Below are 23055 nucleotides of genomic sequence, written 5' to 3'. Positions count from 1 at the left end.
TTTGACCTATGTAATTAGAATAAAACGCCATTTACGGTCCGAGCTTGAATCTTAGTAGCCTATAGGCTACTATGATATATATTTTGTGCGGAACTATAGAGTGAGTTTGTTCCGAAACATTTGTATACTTAAAGACTATATATTTTAAGACTAGATATAAGAATAGAAGCAGACTCATAGGCGTTCTCCCAGCACATCTTCTAGCTTGATTATACTTTTGCTAAGAACCTGAATACTTATTAGTTTTAAATTCTATAATCCTCCTTAAGTTCTCATTCCCCTCTGTTACTGTGTAAAACTGTAAATTTTTATTTAGCTGGTGAAAGTTAAATTTTTTAATATAAAACGAATTATAAGAAATATAAATTTCTTTGTGATTTATTTCTGTCTGGATCGAATATTTCATCACTTATAAAATAATATGTGCGTTTCTTGATTTTTTCAGGCTTTGAGATAAAGGAGCGCTATGGTTGGTTAAATTTAACAAAACTAAATTTAATTCTAAAGTCACTTTAATTTGTGCCAAAATTGGAAATTCCAAAGAAGTTTACAGTTTAGCGTGAAAATTTATCGTTGCAAATTCGATCTCAGAGAAGACAGAGTTTATCAACATGGGAACAGATCAAGTAGGCGTCCATGTATCTCGCGATGTCAGAGACGATGGACAAAGAGTAATGCGGGGGGGGGGGGGGGGTCACGGGAGAGAACGAGGACTATTTTGGGTGCATCGACAGGAGCACGGGTACAAAGGTGCACGCAACACGCAAGTTCCATGTTATTTTGCGTGGCACTATTTTCAGAACGGTGGGTGCCAGAATGGAAATAGACGTTTGAGCGTCATTGAGTTATAGCCATCTTCATTGATGACTTCACGCACGGCCGCTCTCACACGCGCCTGGAACCGCGCTCTATTCACAATAAATGATGAACTGACGCGCATTTCTCAACTGATGACGACGGTATCCTACCGTCGCGGCTACCGTTTCTTCGCCTTGTTCGCCGTTCGTTTCCTGTCGTTGTTTCCTCGCGATGATGAGCAACGCCGCGCGCCGCGGCGAAATTCGAGCAAGCAGATCTTGCTCGCGCACTCGCGGACTCCCACGCGAGTGTATTTCCGTTTTATATCCTACTGAGATATCTCTCACGCATACAATCGACCCACTATCGCGAGTGGAAACTTTGCTTCGTTTCTTCGAGATTACGCTAAAATGTGCCGAAAGAGGCACATGTGATTCTTTTTATTAAAATAATATAAGAGTTAGAAATTATTAATTTGTAACATAGTAAATAAAACTTCAAGTGAAATAAAATTAAGTAAAATAAAGCAAAACATAATGACAAAATAAAATCTTAATTATTGAAGCACGAATATACATACGAATTACCGACTTAGAGGGACTACTACTTTTTCTTCTAAATTATAAAATAAAGTAGAATATAATTGACATACACTTCTAAAACGATTACGAGAGATATTTCTTTTTATTTTCTCAAGCTAAAGACGTTCGTAATTTCGCTTGTGATATTAAGCCTATGTTAATGCTAATAAATATTAAATATAAAAAACTAGTAAATATTTTTATCCTCAGAATCTAACCTTTTTGAATAGTTTGTTCCACGATGCTTCCTTCGACGACCGGGTACACTGATTCGTGGCCAACGAGTTCAACGGCGGGCGAGTCCGTTTGCACCAAATCGACCCTGGGCTCAATCTGGTTCGTCTCCGGAACTAGTGGTTCCGGGCTGGTGAGTGCGCTGGAAGTTGCCAGACTGTCTGAGCCATCGCTTCTGGGTCGTATCTCCTCGTGGTTCCCTTGCTGAGAAACACCCAGACCCTCGGCAGAACCGACGGCGCTGTCGACGCTGGGCGTCGACGTCCTCGGACTCTGTCGATTGGGGCTGTTTTGTGGTGTCGAGCTACCCGGTGTGACATCACCCCGACGACGAGGTAACGTGCTCGCTCGAACGTCTTTGGTCTCAGAGCGATTGGACGTTACGATCGGCTGACTTTTCTGTCGATTCGCTGGAAGAGGAAAGTGCGAGTTTGCGCTGAAAGTAAAATCTGCATCTTACAGAAAATCACGAGTGGTTAGTAAGTTTATCCTTATATTTCTGTCTCATTTTATAGCGTTTTACAGTATTCCATGAAAAAATATTGCATGAGTTATATTTATCAGAAGCAATATATTAACGTTGTTAATGTTCCATATGCCAAATGGAAAATCCCTGGAGAATAAAAGTATAAATTATTTCCATTGTAATAATAGAATAGCCAGTTGTAGAATTACGTTATTTTATATCTAATATAAAATATTGGATTTTTGTATTAATCTTGTAAAGCTTTAGAAATAAAAATATAATGCGTTATTATTAAATTTAATATAATATTGAATATTTTTACCTAGTAATAATAATACAGATGAATTATTACAAAAATTTATTTCAGGATAAAAGAAGTTGAAAAGATAAATAATATAGAAAATGTAAGGCAAATTTAGATTTTAGTCTAAAGCGCGTTACTGTTACTAATCATTATTACTGTTAATTGCGTGTATTAAAAGAAAGCTTTTGGTACAAATTCAAGTGGTCTCTGCAGATACCTTTCGAATGACGTATTCCAGAGATGCGTATTACGCGCGTTTTCAATAATAACTCGAGTACTCTTGCACCGAGCAACAGTGAGGCCGCCTCTCTCGGTCGTAAGAGAAGGCGAGAAACGCAGAGAGCACTAGAGGAAATCCTAATTACCTCCTCGAGTGTCACGTAAGTTTGGCAGCGCTCTTAGACCGAGGAGGTGGACCATTCCAATAATAACAAACAGACCGTGCGAGATGAGAGATCACGAAGACGCGAGAAGCGGCGCGCACTTCGCTGGCGGAGTTCCGGAGAACGCGGCTGACCGATTAAGATACACGATAGAAAATTTTATTCCGTACGATTAAATCGGAAAAATAAATCAATACAATTTCGCTAAATTTTACTTTCAACATTGTGAATACAAAAAAATGTATCGTGTGCCAATTATAGTACTTTTTCACATTATCATATACATATATGTATATAAGCATAAATATAATTATTTACGTGTCTTAGAGAAGATGAAATTACGAAAAATATAAATTCAACTTTATGCAGGATCAAACCGTAAGAAATGAAACATATTTTTCTCGATTTTTGTTAAAGAATAATTAAATTGTATTATATAAATTTGAATATATTTTACTGGGTAGTCATTTTTTTCTATTGTAACACTTGAGATAATAAATTATTAATTTCGAATTAAATAATGTTAATCACAAAAATGCAAATATCAAAGCATACTGTATACAATTATCCGATAAAATTTATTCACACAAGCTCTATATACAACATAAACAGAACAGTCAGATAAATAGACTTGGCTTCTACGTCCGCTCGCGGAAAGAGATTTGGGCAAGCGCAGAAAAGTTCTGGCGACGATATTTCAAAAGCACCTGGTTATCCGTCCTCGCAGCCCGCCTTTCGTGCGTAAAAGGTGTCTCGAAAGATTTGTTGCCGCGGAAGCGTGAAGTGTTTCCGGCTTGCCAATGAGTCGCGACGCGTTTTCGCGCTTTTTCAATGTCGTCATAAAGATGTATCGTTCATATATTTTGTTACTTGAACTTTAAATTGTTATTGTTATTTTAATAAATCTTTTAATGATATATTTATATTAATATATTTATATCTTTTAATAATATGTATTTAATTATAGAATAAATTTAACACTTTTCTTAGTAATAAAGTCATTTTTTTATATATATGTCTTTATAAAGTGTTACAATCAAATTATTGTATTAATAAATTTACGTAAATATTATCTTTTCCTTTTTTTATTTCAGTAAGATTTAATGCTGTTAGGAGCGCATAAAATTCTTATCAAAGATATGAATGTGCGAAGCAATTGAAATCTTGTGGTGATCTAAAAAGATAATACGGGTCAAGGATGCCAGATGTTTTATTACTATCATTAGAAATTCGAACAGTCGCACTTAGCGCTTTTCTTATTTCTAGTCTTTCATTATGCAACCGAAACTACTGTGGTATGTAGTTCAGGGTTGAAACCTAATACAAGGCTGTCACTGTGGCGTTACTTCAGTTCCGTGTTTCCAAAAGTATCTTGTGAAGACACGTGTGGATCGTGGATTAAGAGAAGGACTCTATGGATGAAAATAGCATTGGCCGCATTGTGATCGCTATCGAATTAAAAAGCTATTTAAAAGCAACATTTTTCTTTTCAAAGATTCGACCGAGCTATATAGCTAAAGAAACTCTACTTGATCGCACGTCCTCGATTTTCCTTCTGCACGACGACGATAAAGTAAATCTTACGGTAGACACAATCTGCATCAGTCTTGCTGTAATTGGTTTAATTAAACCTAGCTTGCAAGACGCCCCTAATGAGCTCAGCCGGCACACGGAAGCTTACCTTGATTAAAGTCCACCTGGCTGAAGGAGGCACTCCTATAGGGCGCGCCGGACCTGTGAAAGGCGAGCAGCCCACGCGGCTCCAGCCTGGTGATGGCATCCCGGGCCTCCCCCTCGTTACCGCCAACGGAAGCGTTCACCGGCAGGTTATCGCACAAATCGTCCACACTCGTAGCACTGTCCACCACGGAATCACTGTACTGTCTCAAGTGTTTCGCCGCCTCCGCATTGGCATTCGGTTTGCTCCTGAGGTCACTGACGTCATCACTGTTTCTCTCGGGTCTGCCTGATCTCGAGGTCTTCCTCGAGTCGTGGCAGGACTTCCGGTATATGTTGTTTCCCGAGCGATCACTGAGACACTCTTCACTGACACTTTCACTACGGACCATCGTCTTCGGATTTTCTTGCTGCTGATGCTGTTGCTGATGTTGTTGAAATTCCTGATTGCTATTACCATGCTGGCTGCCCTCGCTATATGTATAGCTGCGATGAGATGAGCGACCCTCACAGCGGCCACAATTTGGATTCAAGCCCGTCTGAAAAAAACACGCAAAAAATTAGATTAATTTGACTTTATATTACGTCGAATTAAGTCTGGCAAAAATGCGTCATTTCATTCAAATTGGAAATACACCCACTTTATTTGTGGGCGGATTTTAATTAGATTTATGTCATATAGACACTAAATCCGGAAATAATTCATGCGCGATTATTAAAGTATTATCGTAGGTCAAATGTTATTGAAATTTGCATAACTTGACGTCATGCGTATTAATTCCTGTTACGAGGTAATAATATTACTATTGACGTTATAGCAAGAAATTTATTGGAGGCAGCAGAATAACAGAAATTTAATGTACAAAAATTATGACGAGCTAAATGACAATTGTTTGTGCGTGAGTCCCTTTGTGTAGATTATGAGAGAGCGATCATCTTTATGCGCCTTGGCATGCATCGAGTTCAGCGAAATCATGACAAAGGAGTCTCGCGAATCATGAAATTCAACAAAACTCTTCTCGGATATAAGCGGCAAAATGGACATTGAGATTCGTTAATGAGAAGTATTGACTATGTCCTACGAAATATATCCCGATATCTATTCTTATTTTCTCTTAAAATAAAAAATAAATATTTGAAATATTTAATATTAATTTATATCTTTCTTCTTAATGCTATTGAGTGTCACAAATTAAAGAAAGATAAAGATTCTGTCTTAATATAATGCAATTATTTCTAGCAACACAGACATTTTCTACAAATACAATGGAAGAATACCTCCTTTGTTTGCAATACTAAAAAACCACATTACAAGTAATACAGATTATTAAATAATTTCTGCATATGCCTGATTTCGTAATAATGTTCAAACGCTAATAATAAATATTCTTTTTCTTGGCAATAGCGAACGTTCGAAAGTATAAAAAAAGTCCAGTTGTGTTAAATATCACTCGTTCGTGCGTAGCAGAAGACGTCTCTCGTCACCATGACGTTGGAATTCCTCACCTGTGGATAATTTTGAGACGACGGCTGGTATCCGCTCGGAGGAGGGGAGAAAGCCTGCACTCGCGACGGTCTTCTGGGTGGCGGAACCGGTGCTGGTCCCTTGAGCTTCTCGGTGAGCTCGCGAAGGCGCTCGGCCTTCTCGCTGCGGGGGCCGGAAGAGGACTTCTTGCCACTTCCTCCTCCGCCCCCGCTCCACCGAAACCTGTGCAATCGGTCCACCGCTATCACTGCTGGTTCCTGCAGTCGGTCAGGGGAGAACAAATAAATCTCACGGCTTGCAATAGTTCCGATAAAGATACACGTAAAGCCAAGTCGATAAAAAGAAATTATTTATTTCTCATTCTCTCCCTGCTATCTATTTTCAATAACTCCTAAACCAAACATTCTAAATTAATATCAAGGCAAGGTCTGACAGAATAAAAGTTATCTTTCTCCGATTGATATTAAAATATCGGTTAATAAACGATTTGCATATTGATAGAGTTACCTAACCAGTCTGCAGCTTAAAAGTAAGGCTCTTAGTTTAGTTATAGTTTCTTTCTAATTTCCAAAAAAACTGCATATATATATATATATATATATATATATATAATATTAACGCAACAAAAAAAATTTGCTTTGCAAATATTTCTCATGAACACAAGCGTATATCATACTTGTGTAATGACTGACGCATGATAATAGCGATGCAAGAGTATGTCACGCGGGCGAATGCGTAAAGTGGCAGGCCTAGGTCATCAAAAACTCTTATGTGTCGCGTACATAAATGTCTAGTCGAATAAGAAGAAGCGATATTCTATTTTCGTCGTCGTCTTTATCTTTTCCCTCTCGGAGCGGCAACGTACCGCGACGCTACGTGTGAGATGATCCAAAAATCAAGCGGCCGCACGAATGCATGATTTTAAAAAGCAAGAAGAAGAAACCGAGTTGTTCGAATGTGCAGAAAGATCAAGCGTGAATTTTGGCACGCCTCTTTGCTAGCTGATAAATTTCCTTGGCGCGATAAAACCGCGAGCGTTTCAAGGCGAAGTGGATGCGTTGACTGTTTTGTAAAGTTGAAAACAAAAAAAATTCGTCCATGGAAAAGAGCAGTTTAATTGGATTATAAATTTGATAAAATGGTATTAAATATTCTTTTTATCATACTACAATTAAGAATTTGGAAATCTTTTTAGATAGAAAATTTTGGAACAGGAATATCATTATTAAATTCTTTAAAAAAGATATAAGTAGTTAATAAAGAAGTAGGGTATTTTTTTTTAAAGTTAGATCAATCAAAGTTATTCACTTCTTTGATCATAGGAAATCGAGGGAAAAAAATTTCTTTTAAGACGAAAACTGCTTGTAATGGAGTCTGCCACGAAGATTAAGGTAATTTCAAACCTGTTATCAAGAAAATTCACGGTGTCATCGAAGAGATAAAATTCCTAGCGGTGACCTTGAGACCTACCTCGGGGCTGCTGACACAGAATCTTCCGGACCTAAGCCACTCCACTTTGTATCCCTTGTGACCACCTTTTGCACCTCACCGAGTCTACGCGCGAAACTCGAACTTTGCGCAGGCTACGGACGAGCGCGATCGAAACGACCCATCGCGAAACAACGATCCACTCGCGGATAATGGAACGGCAAAGAAACGGAATGACTAACTGAACTAACTAAACAAGCGAGGAACAAACGATCGATCTTGGCGCACGATCGACTGAGGCAAGTACCTGCAGCTTGAGCGTCTGATGCTTCGTCCACTGCGCGAGCTGCCGCGGCACGGAGACGGTCTGCGTCGTCGTCGGAACGCCGGACAAGTAGCCGAGCGACGTCGAGGGTGAGCACGGCGTCGTCGTCGGTGGCGAGTACGACGATGTTACCGCCGCCACTGCTGTTTGTGGATAATGCTGCTGGTAGTGGTGCGGCTGCTGCTGTTGCTGCTGGCCGGTGCTGCCGATGTTCCCCACCGATGTTTGAGCCGCGCCGCGACTATTATTAGCGAGCGTCGGCGTCGTCTCCGCGACGCTCGCGGTAGAAGCAGGAAGAGGCGGCGAGCAGCCGGCGGCGATACCCCCGGAGGGATAACCGCCAGCGACGATCGAAGGGCATGACGACGACGACGCCGACGATGCTGCTGTCGCCGTCGAGGACACGGTCGAAGAGGCGGAGATCGCCGGCGGGATTCGTGGGAGCGGTAGGCGCGATCGTGGACCGATGCAGCAACAATCGGCGATGCTGGCCGTTAGATCGATCGGCGGTTTTTCCGCCACCGATCTCTCGGTCAGTCGCTCCCGCGAATCGCCCTCGCGCGAATTCCGCTTCCGCCGGCGCTCCTGCGATTCCTCTCTGGAGTTGGCAGGCGGCAGGCTCTCCTGGAACAAACAAACACAATCTTCGATTCTTCGTAAAGCAATTCTCATCGTCGTTTAATCTCTTTGATCGTCCTAAGTTTACCTGATATTTCCTCTTTAAGAAATAACTATCAATATTTTTTTATTTCGAAAGTCGTATGTGCACTACGTACGCTTCAACGTTTATTATTTCATTTCCTAAAGTAGTTCATAAAAAGTTGAACATCGTATATATATATTTTTTTTGTTTGTTTAAACGTCCTTATTCAGATGTAAATTTAATTTGGAGCTAAAAGTATTAAAATAGAAGATTTAAATCAAATTACGAAGATAAATCGTCGCTAAATTCTTTCGAAAATAGAATTATCCTAACTCTTCTTCAGGGCGCCTCGTATATCTTTGTTACTTATTCGCTATTTCTTTGTATTTCACAAGCACGTCCTCATATTCGCTTTATTTCTCCGTCTGCGGCGATGCGTCTTTTTCGTTTCCTTCCATTTCTCTCATGTCCCTTTACTTAGGGACACTGTTCCCCGCGCTGTCTCAAATGCATCTCGTATTTTTAAACTTACAAGAAAATGATGTACAGGCAAACGTACTACGTAGGTACTCTTTCTGAGGACGTATCGCATTTCGTAAATCTTCGCCGCGTTACTCCTAAATCTCAAACAGTCTTTTTTATATCATCAAGATAATATTTTCGGAATCGATAATGGCGTCATTGATCTACACGGCGATAAATAATGACGATTTATACGGGTCTCGGGCAGAATTTGGCACAGAGGACGGCGCGGGAATGTGTCACATAAAATACACGTCGGTCGTACGTGTCGTTGTGACGTCGACGGTGCTTATTATTCCGCGGACAAACCATGAAAAGAAAGGCGGAAAGTCAAAAAGAGTGGCAGAGGTGAGAATTGAAGAGTCACTTTAAAATCGGCTCAAGTCAGTGACTGGCGAATTCTATTTGTATGATTGGTTCTAAATTTAGATCCTTCAACGTCTTAATTTTCGCGACACGATTGAAGACACGTTACCAGACGAGATTTAAAGGAAATAGCCGGTTTAAGCAGAATTTAAAATAATGCAAATTTTCTCTCTTATAGAACAATATAAAAAATAATTTACTGCAAATCTTATTGTTAAATAAAAAACCAAAATATTTTATATAAAGTACATTCTAAATTATTATTTTTTAATTTTACTTCGGCAATGCATTTAGAAAATGAATAAACTGCTGACTGCATGAAACGATTAAAATAAAAACTTCTTTTTGTAATTCTTTGAAGTACAAATATCTGATAATAATGTCTTGAATGATATCAAGAAAGAATTTTGTAAAACTTCTATTTTCTTCATATTATTCGTAATCTGATATTTGGAATTTTATCGCCGTATAATAATGGATGAACTGCACAATACCTGAGAGATCCGCAAACCGTATCTGGTGCCACCCAGAACAACGTAGCCGCCACCGACGCCTCCACCCGTCATGGCCCTTGCAGCGCCACCCAGCCATCCTCCGAAGCCACCCCCACCTGTCCTCTGGGGTCCGCTACCCCCGTCTCCTCCGCCAGCGCGGGGCATTCTTCATCCTTCCTTCACCCTGAAATTCAAATCGTGTTACAAGCCGGACTAAAAAGACGATCGAGCGAAGGATGACACGTGCAAAAATAAAGTGAAAAGAAGGACGAATCTTGCCTCGCGCGAGAGAGATTACGGCTCGCGTGAATTGTCCTTGGCTGCCTTGCACGAGGACTAACGAGCTAGATTCATCCTATGGGATATTAACGATCTCGGTTGAGTTACGAGCGAGCGGCTCGCGCGACGGACACATATCACGCACTTACGCACGCAAAATGCGGGCCGCTGGCGTAAATTACTGCGAACGTTCGCGCATTCCCCCAATAACTGTCGGCCACGATCTTATTTATTTATTCATACGCCATCGCCGATGAATGAGACTCGCCGGAATTCGTGAGCCGCTACCATTAAAAGTCAGACAGGTCGCGCCGTTACCGGAAGCGACGGAGGCCACTGCGTGCCGTGGCAAGACCAATGCCGGCCGCGAAATTCTTTCTTGGCTCTCGCCAGGTCCGAGAAGAAGTCTGCTGACGTCCGAGGGAGGTCTTCCTCCCTCGCGAGTCTGTGGGTCGTTAAAAAAAACTTTGCGAGAATTCGGAGCAATCCTATTCCGGCGCGCGACACAAGATATTTCGAGACTTTACTTTAAATAGATAGATTTAATAAATGCGAGAAATGTTTACAATGAATAATTATTTTTCAAATTCTCTGCAATGTAACGTGACTCTGAAATAACGTAACATATGCCTATTCTGTAATACTATTTTTGTAACTTGAGAAATTGCATCTTTGTGATATATTTTTGAAGATAAAATAAGATATGCTTATTTATAGTCTTGTTGCGTGACGTCTAGATCGTGAAGCGAAATAATCTCGTTTATATTAACGAGGCTTAGAATTTTATCAATTTTCCGCTTCTCTAATTTTTTATATATGATTATCCTGTAGAAGTTAAACAGCAAAATATTTTAGCTTTTAATTGCATGATTATGTTATGCGTTACAGGAATCGCCGTTGACATCGTTACTGAATCGTAAAAGCGCACTGTGGAGATATCTATATAGTAAACCGGCATATTTCTGCAAAATGACCGGAAGTCGGCGTCGCGCCAGTGTATCATAACTCTTTCTACATAAAATCAAAACAGAATAATGGAATATAAATTTTATCCGACAAACTTTCCCCACATAAACTTCTGTCTTCACATAAACTATGCGCTATAATAAATTTTAATTTCTTTTTCTTGTATTTAAAACTTCAAATTTTCTATTAAAAATTTTAAAATAGGTGGCAACTTGGCACAAAAACATGATAAACAATTATTTACATAATTTTTTTCTCCAATTATATATTTTAATCAAAAGAATTTTACATAAAAGAAAAAAACATACAAGTTTTTATTATATTGGTAATAGTCTAATATAGTAAATCAAAACTCAGAATTGAAATTAAAGCATTTAAACGTATATTTAATGTATGATATATGCAGATGATAGCAGATTATGCTGACTTAATGATTTGTGTACAAAAGTCGTTTATATTTCAGATATTTTCTTCTATTATTTTATTATAAGCTTGTCCCACTTGATTTTAAATCTGTTTTATGTATACTTCTAAAGCCTCGTGGTATTGACACGAGCCAATTGCACGTTTCCCACTCAGATTAGTGGGCGATGTGCCTGCTCATCCGAATCAGATCAATTGTTGTTATAACGCATGATTGTCGCGGTCCTTTCCGAATCAATGAGTTTCACAGATCGCCTGCTGGCCGCTTATCGCGGGCAAATAAATAAACAAATAATTAATACAAAACTGTAATTATGCTGCATAAATCTCGATCTGCCACCTACATGCGCCTCCCACGCTTTCGTTATAAAATAACGGTTCAATGAAACAGCGGACAAGTAACGAAAAAATTTCAAGAAAATTCCTTTTTTTTAATAATGAAATATTTTTGTAAAATATCCTCATATTTTACAATATTTAGTAATATATTTATATTAACAAAAATTATTTTCTGCTATAATAATGTTCTTCTTCGAGAAAAAAACTATAATCGAGAAAAAATTATCCAAGGTCCATTTTTTTATTATTTTTACATTATTTTATTTCTTGTTACTAATATAGTCATTTTATATAATTTGCTACTGCTTTTTAAACTAAATATATTATAAAACTAAAATTTAAAATAAATAACTATTATAGATTTGCAACTTTGACTTTCGAGATTTATGATAAAATTATCCTTGCCCTCACTTGATATTAAGAAGATATTAACTAACAACTACTTAAATAAATAACAAAGTTTATTGTGAGCCTAACAAAAATATAAGAATGTAGATTTAATTGCGATTTATATCCAAGAAGTTGAAAAAAATCGCGATTTAATGGATGTCCATTTAAGTATATAAGCGTGACCGCGGCTGACAGGTATAATGGATGAAATTTCGTTGGAATTCACGCGCAAGGCCTTGCATAAAACGTCCGCTCCGAATTTATTATCAGCGTTAATGCAAACGGGACGCTTCGCCATGCCGGAAGTCACTCTCGGGTATTACTGCACTAATACCCGAGAAACCGATGTATTCGGTACAATCGTCCTTCCAGTTCAACAGCTTCTTTTATTCCGAATAGACTTTCGATACAGAGTTAACTTCTTGGTACCGATGCGATTACAAAATTCGCCGGAATTATTCGACTATTCACATAATATATCCGAATATGATGTGTCAAAAATAATATAAAAGAATTAATGAATACATCCACATATATTAAAAATTAAAATTATTTGATTGTATGTACGTAGCTTTTAAATTTCTTTCATATTTATATGTATATGGCAAAATATTTATCGTTTTTTAAAATAAATCTCACATGATTAGAATTGAGAGAAATGCTTAACAAAAAGGAAAACGATTGGATCTAACAATAAGAGGCTTAAATGGCATATATTATATCAGAGATGCACGTATGAATGACTCTTAAATATATGTACGTGACTCTATTCTTCGAGAACAGTCACGCGTCACTATCATCCGTTAAAAGCATACCTTTTACTACTCATATGTGTCGTTACTATAAGGTAAGGTCGACGGATATCAGTCTTGTTAGATATTCATTACGTCACGTTATCTGTAGTCAATGACAAGGGACCGATCTGTAGGCAAGTCGTTGAACTCGCGCCAAAATGCCGGTGAATTTGTCGCGACGAAAAGGAGGAATTCAGGAAAAAAAGAATCATTTCTCTCTCGTCGACGTGAAAAATGTGTTTATTGGCGACATTATGCCGTTTGGCGCTTATCCATTCCGTCGTTTGGATTTTTCTAATGTGACAGGAAACGTATTTTCATCGGTGAAAATCGGTCGTGGGATCAACGAGAATGTTGTTTGCCTTCAGTGAACAGTGGACATGCTATAACAAATAAAAATTATTCCTGGCGCCTCTGCTTATCTTTATTTTTGCTCATACAAGTAATTCTTGCTCCTTTGCAAAAAATATAAAACGACATTAAAAGTAATGCAGCATAATAAAATAATAAAGTTGTATCCTATAAGAATTTTTAAATTGATCCTTTAACAAAGATTCAATCGAAAACTGTTATTTCACATAACTTTCTAGTTTTTAATCCTATCAATCTTATAAAAACTACACAAGTTTCAGAGTTTTGATAGGGGTTTGAGATAGGAAAATACATAAACAAAATCAATATTCTAAAAGATAAATACATTTTAATAATTATTTACGTAATTTCAAAAATGCATTTTTAATTATAAATAATTAAGACTAATATAATTTAAAAGATTCATTATAATTGAAACCAAGTGGGAGTTGGAAGATCGAGTGAAATTTGACTATTTCTGCGTGACGCCCAATTGATAAACATGCTTCTACAAATAATTGAGACTGCACCAAGACCGAATCAATATCGTCGAACAGGATGTTTATTCGTATTACAATTTCCAAAGCGACCATATAGGTACCTACATATATTCCAGATTTATCGCACCATACCACATTTACCTTCAATCTACACAACTACACACTATCTACTATATCGTACATATATGCAGTTAATTTTTGCAATACATATCTTAAAGTTCCTAATCGTATCCGGATTTTCCTTCAATCCAAAAATTCCTTTTATGATATTCATATGCATATATTAATATAATAATGTGATACTAATTGTAAGATAAATAATACCTATTATGAGAAGTTATACTTATCTTAATGATTATATTGTTACAAGGAGCTATATCTTATTAAATTATTAAATTGTTAATGTTAAATCTTTTTCTATGCAATGATTAAATTATATATTTAAGTATATTCGAAACGCACGTAAAACGGTTAAATGTAGAAGTGAAAAACGAGCAAAGAACTAGGTAAAAAACAAAGTCGCGGGCAACACGCGTGAGCAATGCATCTTCGCGCATTGCTGTTTTGATCGAAGGAATTCTTGCCCTGGTGTAAGATCAAGATCGCAGAGAAAAGGAAGATCCTGTCTCATCTGGCACGCGGAGCACGTAAGAAAACCGAAACGAAAGTGCGAATCTCTCGTAGGCTGGACCTCTGTTATAAACGCGTACATCGCGTTTCAACTCATTCAATCCGTTCTATTTGATCCATATTTCAATTGAATCAATTCACGCGGTTAAAAAAGCAAGTCAACGGGATTTAAATGCAATCGAACGATGCATATTACTTTCTTTAGCAATGATTCCTTTGTTTCACATGTTTCCTGTACCAATATAGGTTTCGTTTAATATAACCGTTGTAAATTACCGTGTGTAAAATATAACATTTAAATTCATTACAATAACTTACATACGCTGTATATTTCTATAAACAACTCGCAGATTATTTTCCTTTTTTATTATTCTGTATTTTTATTATTATTTTGAATTCATTTTTATGAGAGAGAAACATATATTCTCCGTGAAACATATTTTTTATACGAATAATGCAAAACTCCGTTATTACTGGTGGCGGGTCAATGCCAATCCCGAAAAAGGAAAACATCGAATAAAGAAAAGCAGCCGCATTCAATTTCGCAGGACATTATTTGCACATGAGGGGGCAACTCGTCCCAGTGCAAATAACCGATAAACATTCGCGATGCTTTGTCATCGCGGCACAACGCGTCGCGTCGTGAGGTTTATTTGCGAAACGATAAGCACCCGCGTCAAAAGTGCATTCCCGCTGTATTTCGACGGTTTTGCGCCGGACTCGCGACTTTACGTCGCCAGAAACGAGGACGTCAGATATTAGTCATAAACATCAATAATTTCGAGTTATGAACGATGAAAAATTTAAATTAAGAATTCAAGATCTGAACGTATGGGATGTAACTATAAGTTGACATTTTCAGGAAACTGACTTAATATTTTACGCTTCAAAGTGGTACTTATTCTGCATATATATTAATTTAATATATATTAATTTTAAAAAAGTATCGATATAAAATTTTGTACGTAATAAATGTAATAACAATCTGAACATTACTTCTAAAGAGAGAAACCGCCTCACACATGATATTTAATAAAAGAGATTGCTTTTTTTGATAATTTAAATTTTTGAATGCACTTCTCAAAGGGAACTCTTGAAATTCCTCGACGTAGTATCGTGTTCCAAATTTAACACCTGACCACTAAGGCGCAAAACTTCGAAATTGATGGAACGCCCATATAGATATTGAACCTTGTGGATTCCTTTCTGTAGATTTCATATTTCGAATATTTTCCTATCAAAAACAATGCCCTTCCACTAAGAACAGGGATGAAATTACGATCTCGAATAATCGAAAATTATTGATAAAAATTTATAACTTACACTTATCTTTTAAAATATACTAAATTATTGAAATTTGGTCACTATAATGACGTTTTGTAAAAAGAGAACTATGGAAACTTATATACATTTGATTTAATGTTTGGAAAGCTTTTAAATATTAAATATGTTTTATGTAAATTAAAACATTTTATCTGATAAATAACATTTGCTGTATAACATACATATGCATAAAATACACAATTTTCGTTATGCTTATATAAAATATTATAACTCTAAAGTAGAATCTTACAGCAAAATTTAGATGCGACATAGAATGCGCCTGCAACATCTATATATCTGTAATATAAATTGCTTGTTTGTCACAACAGGCTTCTGTGTTGTGAAACAACGCGTAAACTTTATTATCTAAATAGATTTCCATACTAAAATATCTATTAGAGCATCAGAAGACTCTTGTGCCGGAGGCAAGCTAATAGTCTCGTGACTGCTAGCCGTCTGTACTCCAAACGATCCGCGAACGTAATACTTCCTTTATCCCGTGGAGAATGCAAAGGAAGCCAGCTCACCGGAGGGGTTTCGAAATTTTTCTCTCAGGGAAACGTTTCTAAATATAGAAAGATGCGTATTAACCTTTTACACAGAAACATCCCGACCGCTGGGGCTTGTACATCGATTTTGCTCCGGGTTAATCTGCCATTCGCTCGCCGAACAGATTCGCGTCAATCACTTTTAATTGTCGCAAACATCTGCTCGCGCGAAACGTCTTTCGTGTTATACGAGAGAAAATGACGCAGCAACATTGAATATTTTTTATGGTCTCAACGAGTCTCAAGCAATATCAAGATATATATAAAAATAAAAAAAAGTATTTATAATTTACATATATAAATATAAAGGATATCATTTGCGAAGAGTATAACAGAGTCTAAATGTAGACATAAAATGTAATGTAAAGTAGTCTAGATAACATTGCATCTTACTTTTCATTTAACTAAGCAAAAATTATCGAAATAAGATGTCAAATATCCCGGAATTATGAAGTTAAGGGGTGATCTATCCAAATCCAAACGCAGTAGCTCGATAATTAGCCAATAGTGTATTTCTGACTTTATGCTTAATTAAGATGTCAAATATCCCGGAATTATGAAGTTAAGGGGTGATCTATCCAAATCCAAACGCAGTAGCTCGATAATTAGCCAATAGTGTATTTCTGACTTTATGCTTAATTAAGCAAGCACGATTTAAGCTGATTTAATCGAAGCACCGCGACCATCCCGTCCTGGTGTCCGTTCGTCGCTTTCAAATAAATTAATTCGCGATCTAAGTCTAAACGGTCGCGTAAGCCGCGCGGTCCCCTCATTTGCATATCGATCGAGAGTCGTCCCATAAGTCACTGCAAATCGTTCGTTATAAATCGCCGCACAAAACTGGCCGGCGGCTAGGGAATACCTGCCTGCTCCTGTAATCCTCTTTCTGCCAGTTTCTGCAGTATGCACCGCTTGCTGCATTGAAAAGTCCGCGAAACTTATTTTCTTCCATGCCATTTTCGACGGGTCGGATTACGTCATTAATTAATCGTTATTAACGTACAAGATACGATGTCATATTTTTGCCACGATGAGTAACTGTGTTTCATTCCTAAGAAAATTAGGGAGGGAGAGAGAGGGAAAGAGAAGCGGCGATATTTATATCTCATTCGTGAGCGGCATGACGTGTGCCGGGACATTTCTCGCGATGCGTTCGCCAATTTCGTATGGCGGAAGTACCGCAAATGAAACACTTGTTTAAGAGTAATTGGATCTAAGTAATTTCTGAGAAGTTGTTTTGAGAGAACATATTATGAAATACTTATATGAGTGGACTTTGAACGATAATGTTCTTTTCCGCATATCGTTATAATGTAAAATAACAAATTCATAAGTGAAACACGATATTTAACAGAGTATATTGCTCTCTGTATGTTAAATACGTAAAAGAGGAACTATAGATTACCATGACAGAAATAGAATAAACAAGTTGTCTATTACTAATCAGCCAATATAACGACAAATCATCATTATCGCATTCGATAATGACTTTATTATCATGCAAGCAAGACGTCCTGATGTCTCGCAAGAGAGTCCCAATTCGTCAAATGTTCATCTAACAAATTTCGCGATGGAATGTTGGCACTTCGAACGTATACAATTGCTTCTTTTCTCTCGGAATCATGCCAAAGAAAAATAAAAATTACTGGCATTGATTGAGATCGTGATGATGAAACGAAGAGGGAGATCCGTAATTATTTTCAACGTGTAGTATGTTGTTAAAAATGTAAATAATAATTTTGTTAAAATCAAATAATGCAAATTATCGAGATAAAATATAAATTTAAAGATATTTCGGAATTAATTAACTAAAAAGTGTGAAGAAAAATGTTTTTATTAAGATATAATATAAATAGAAACTATTTTTGTATTTGTGTATAAAAAACAATTTTGTTTTGGCAATAAATACACTTGGTAAATTATTTAAAAAATTGAAATTAATGTAATAAACTTTAAGTGCTGTTCTTGAGCCTCAAGCAAGCTTATAAGATTTGAACTATAGTTCATGTGAAGTCTGAAGACTGAAGTCACTGTTACGTTTATCTCGCCATGATATTAAATATTCTTATCAGTCTTATATACTAAACAAATAACAAATGAATCAGTTCATATGATCGGCACACCAGGTACATACCCTCTGAGAATAAATTCACTGTCATCAGTGAGTCCCGTCGTCGCCTATCTGTCTCTCATTTTCTCAAAAGTCTAATTTTCATGTACACGCGTCTCACTATTCACCACATTGTCTTTCCTAAACTTCCGGTATCGTGTTGCTTGATTATGGATTTATTAAAAATTTTTCTTGAAGACTCTTTTGAACATTCAGATTTTCAGCTAATTTTATTTAAAAATCATATACTGCGATTGTGTTTTACGATTATTTTCACGAATTATATCGCTCAAACTTCCTTTTCGGCTTATTGTAATCCTAACTTTCTTGTCCTCGGTATCTTCACCTCAGGATAATACGGAAGTATGTATATATATACCTTTTCTGAGAAATTCTTAAAATATTTTACGTGCTTTCAAAGTTCTCCTCAACAACCCTTAAGAGCGTCTTCGAGATTCTTCTTGAGACTCTCTCAGGATTTCTTTTCAAGCTCTCTTCGATGCTCTTCAAAACGTTCTGTGTGTTCGGGGTTTTCCTCACGGTTCTCTTCAAGGCCGTTACACGAATCACGAGACAGACGTTCGCGCACGGGCGTGGCGGATGCCAAAAAATTTCACCGGGAACTGAAGCGACCACGGGAGGAGCAGGAGGTGAGGGAGGAGCAGGGGCTAAAGATCAGTGATGCACAGGCGAGGAACACGATGCCACCTTGGTGAAAGCCACCGCGATGAAGAGGCTTCCTTGCCGCACCGAGTGCCGCTCCCGCCAAGCGGAAGATTATCTAAATAGACTCCGCGGGCCAAAGAGGGAAGGAGCAGAAGAGGAGACGAGGACGGCGGCTTAGGAGGAGAAGAGGACCCACAACGAGTTGGTATTTATACGTCGTGCCTTTGGAGAGCCAGTGGCCGCGACCAGGAACATCCCTCTTCGTGTCCGCGGACGAAACGCACCGGATGCCATTGATTCTCCTCAGCCCCTCAGCCGTCGATTGGAATTCTCGGGGCGCGCGCGACAGGAATTAACAGCCTCATCGGCAATAAGATCTGAGAGACAGAGGGGGGGGGAGAGAGAGAGAGAGAGAGGAGAGAAACGCGGGTTAATCGCACCGAGCGAAACCGAGGACCTTTACTCTTCGGTTACATCGTTTCGCTGTGCATTTCTTGGGTGGTAGAGATTACTGCGAGATCTAATCTGAGTTTCGTCTTCGGATTTATTTCGCCGTTCATAGCAACGTAGTTGTAACTTTTAATAAGTAATTATGTATATAGTATCTTTAATTATGTACGGCAAGCTCTTACCGCATCTTCTAACAACAATGTGTGTGATTAAGAAATGTGTCTTTTATTTTATCAGGGGCTTCATGAATATTGTTTGCTTTCACAATATTTTCTAACATTAAAGTTTAAGTACACTTGTACTTAACCTTTACAACAATAATTTTTAAAAAATTGTCTGTTAAAATAAAATTTGAATATGATGGTGAAGCAAAATATTAACTTGAGGCTTATATATTGCAAAAATCCTTAGATTTGTACGACTACTTATAAATAAAAAATTATTAATGTTTCAACATTTTAATAAAAAAGATAATTTAATTCTGCGTTTAATTACTAAATCTTATATTTTATATATAATTAATTATTAAAGTTTTTGAAGTTAGCTTGAAACTCAAAGTAATTTATTTTCCTATTTAATTGCCAGTATTAATGATAAAAATTCATTTTATAATTGTCGTAATATAAAGTACAAGATTTATGATTGTTTCGATTATCGGATTTGAGAGACGAAAGAAGATTGCAATGGAGGAAATCTGAGTACCGCACATTCGCAGCTGTTTTAATACAAGTGTGGATATCAGGTGCTAAACCTGATGATTGCCGCGTTTGTGCGCGAAATTCCTTAGACGCTTACGTAACCACGGATACAATAAACTTAGTAAAAAAAAATAATAATAATAAAACTTGTGCCATTTGTATAATCAACTGTAAGGAGCAGCAAACCACGCAGTGGAATTTCTTCTTGTTTGTCCTCCCGTTCCTTAAGACGATTCGTGTTTCACTCTCGATAGCATCGTAGACTTCGATAATTAATTTGAGAAAAAAGAACAAATATTCGATAAGCGTGGCAAATATTAGAAATTCCGCAGAATATGTCGTTTTTCTGAATCAACTTGATAATCCATATGTCAATCTTTTAAAATTAAAAAAAATTAAGATATAAAAAATACATTGTTAATTTATCCGATAACTTTTGTTAAGATTAAATTCTTGAAGTAAAAGAAAATACGTAAAAAATATCGATGTTGAATACAGACAAATAATTTTTAGTAAATATAATTGGTTAATAATAAATAAAAATTTGTTCCATACTGAATGGAACTGGACATCTTCGGAAGGAAAGAATGGAAAAATATCGTAGATCGCGGATACGAAAACAATGGAGAGGGTCGCGCCGACATTTATGAATATAACGTTCGCTCGTCCCGTGGCGTTGTTCGAGCGGAAAACATCGCGATTTTTTGTCGATCGGTGAAAGTTCAGCGGTGATCCCAGGCAATCCCGGAAGCCGCGCTCCTCCACTCGTCGCAACGTGGAAAGAATCGGTATTGTGCATCGCACGCGCTCACGCTCACGGACGAATGCGTGCAGCCGCCTCCGGTACAGGCCGTTTCAGCGCGGGCCGTTGAACCGAAACGGTCAACCGGAACGACGTCCGATACTTTTTCCTTCTTCAATAACGGGCGATCCGCCGCGCGCGGATACTAATCGAGCGAAAATCAAGGACGCGCCGGCGAACGTCGAGCGCGTCGCGACCCGCCGCGCTCGATTTCAGGGCCAAGAAATCGTGCATTGCATTGCAAGGGCAAGGGACTCGACGCTTTCGAAGAAGCGAATTTTTACAGATTGCTCGTAGTAATGAATTTTAATAATAATCTCCCGTTTCACCCTTGGATTTTCAGTCGGAAAATATAAATATCTAAAGCGAGAACTTAAAGAGTATCTTCATTTTTGAGAGGCCCATGTCTAAAAATTATATGCTAAATGTAATCTAAAAAAGAAAGGAAGTAAGAGATTCCAAAATATGTTTAAAATAAAAATTGCATTTAATGTGAGATTAAAATTATTGCCATGTACATTTAGCGCTAAATATAAAATAAGATTTTTAATATAAAATGTTAATCTAACAATGGAAAGACTCGCTTAATTATAGGATGCTGGCGTCTCAGGATTCATAGAAATCTAGAATCTTGGTATCCCAAGACTGTCGAATACAAAGATCGCATCATCCCTTAAACCTCTCACGTTTCACTCAGTATAAAGTTCTCGGCTTGTTTCCGAATTCTCGGCGTCTAATCCACGTTAACATCTATAAAGTTAGGATTATCGCGTTCTGTGATCTTCGAGCCGTACCTTGTGTCCGACATTCACACATTCCGGCACTACAACGCAAGGTTCTTCTACGCCGTTGTAGATTAATATAGCGGACTTACTTCTGCGGACGATCGAAAATACTTTCGCCGATGCCCTCCGCGCGATTCCACCTGAGAAAGTCAACGATCGCTGGGTGACAACGTGCAGATCCATGATCAGAAATCCGTCAATGGTGATGTATCGCCAGCAACCGAGCACATGGAGACTCGCGAGATTTTCGTCGATGCGCCCGCGCGTTTACCGCGAGTGCACGCGCACTCACCGCGACGTTCGCGTCGGTCGCTCGGGAAAATCAGCGATCTCGATCACCAAGGAGAGATCCAGTCAAATCGCCGAGTCAATCTTAGTCAACCGCGCGCACTGGCACAACATATATCCGTGGCACACATTAGCACAGCGTAGCCGTTCTACAAATCTAGATACTTCACTTCCTCCCGATTCTGCCTTTGGACCGTTTCTTTCCTCCAGGTTTATCACCTGATCGCGTTGTCATCTACCGAGAGAGAATCCATGAATTACGATCGCGATATTTTTTTACTTTATGGATGCGACTTAATGGAACGTTAAGTCTGCAGAGACTGGCCAGATCTGAATTGTACTGTAAGTTTGATTTGCGAGGACTTTGCGTGTGCCTCCAAGTCAAGAAAGAAACGACGCTTCGCGTGAATTATGACTATGATTCACATATCGGAGTAATCTCTTTTCGCTCCGCGATACCGAGAAACGGTTTCGCACGATACAAATCGCACAATGTACTTTCCCACTTCACTTCAATCCTGTCGATGGACTCCGATTCTACTCTCGTACGTCTTTCACTCGCAATCATCTGAAAGAGTAATCACTTAACACTCAAAGTCGGTAAACTAAGAAATTTCCTATTGACCAACATTTTTGTGTCACTCGTCGTTTTTTACCTGCTCTCAATTTGCAAAATTTTATTTACAAATTTTATCCACTTTAAAATTTAACACAATTTCTGGCTTCCAACAAAGAAGAAAAAAATCGATGCACGTAAAATTCAAAATAAGGTTAAACTCCTAATTAGCGCGATAAAACTCCGATTCGTGCAATCTTTCGAAAATCCTTTCGATCGCTGTCGAGCTGGATGCTTATCCACGAGGACTCACAGGTTTCACGGATTCCTACGTCCTTCTCTCCCCGAGGAGAAGACGAGGGCCGCGCACAAAAGAAACGCACTCTCGAAATTGGCTCCGGCCTCGATCAGCGTGGATCGGTCCCGGCGGCAGACTCGCGACGCGCGCGC

The 23055-nt window shown here is 38.1% G+C and overlaps 1 protein-coding gene across 2 annotated transcripts in view; it reads right to left on the bottom strand.

Annotated features, from left to right (window-relative positions):
- The window catches only part of LOC139777746 (rho guanine nucleotide exchange factor 17), a 59851-nt gene extending 36796 nt beyond the window's left edge, over positions 1-23055 (bottom strand). Inside the window, exons 1-6 of one of the 2 annotated variants that reach the window (XM_071715347.1) lie at positions 21851-23055; positions 9708-9891; positions 7665-8306; positions 5950-6186; positions 4448-4982; positions 1598-2023 (exon numbers count right to left, since the gene is read on the bottom strand). In XM_071715347.1, coding sequence (XP_071571448.1) covers positions 1598-2023; positions 4448-4982; positions 5950-6186; positions 7665-8306; positions 9708-9872 — 2005 coding nt within the window. In that variant the 5' untranslated portion in view covers positions 9873-9891; positions 21851-23055. The remainder of the gene's footprint in view (positions 1-1597; positions 2024-4447; positions 4983-5949; positions 6187-7664; positions 8307-9707; positions 9892-21850) is intronic. The other variant, XM_071715348.1, reaches the window with a different exon arrangement.

This window comes from Temnothorax nylanderi, unplaced genomic scaffold (assembly GCF_030848795.1).
Source record: "Temnothorax nylanderi isolate EJ_2023f unplaced genomic scaffold, tnyl_v1.0 TNYL_tig0160_pilon, whole genome shotgun sequence".
In the NCBI taxonomy this organism is placed as follows: domain Eukaryota; kingdom Metazoa; phylum Arthropoda; class Insecta; order Hymenoptera; family Formicidae; genus Temnothorax; species Temnothorax nylanderi.
Note: the sequence above shows the minus strand (reverse complement) of the source record. Positions and strands in the feature narration are given on the sequence as shown.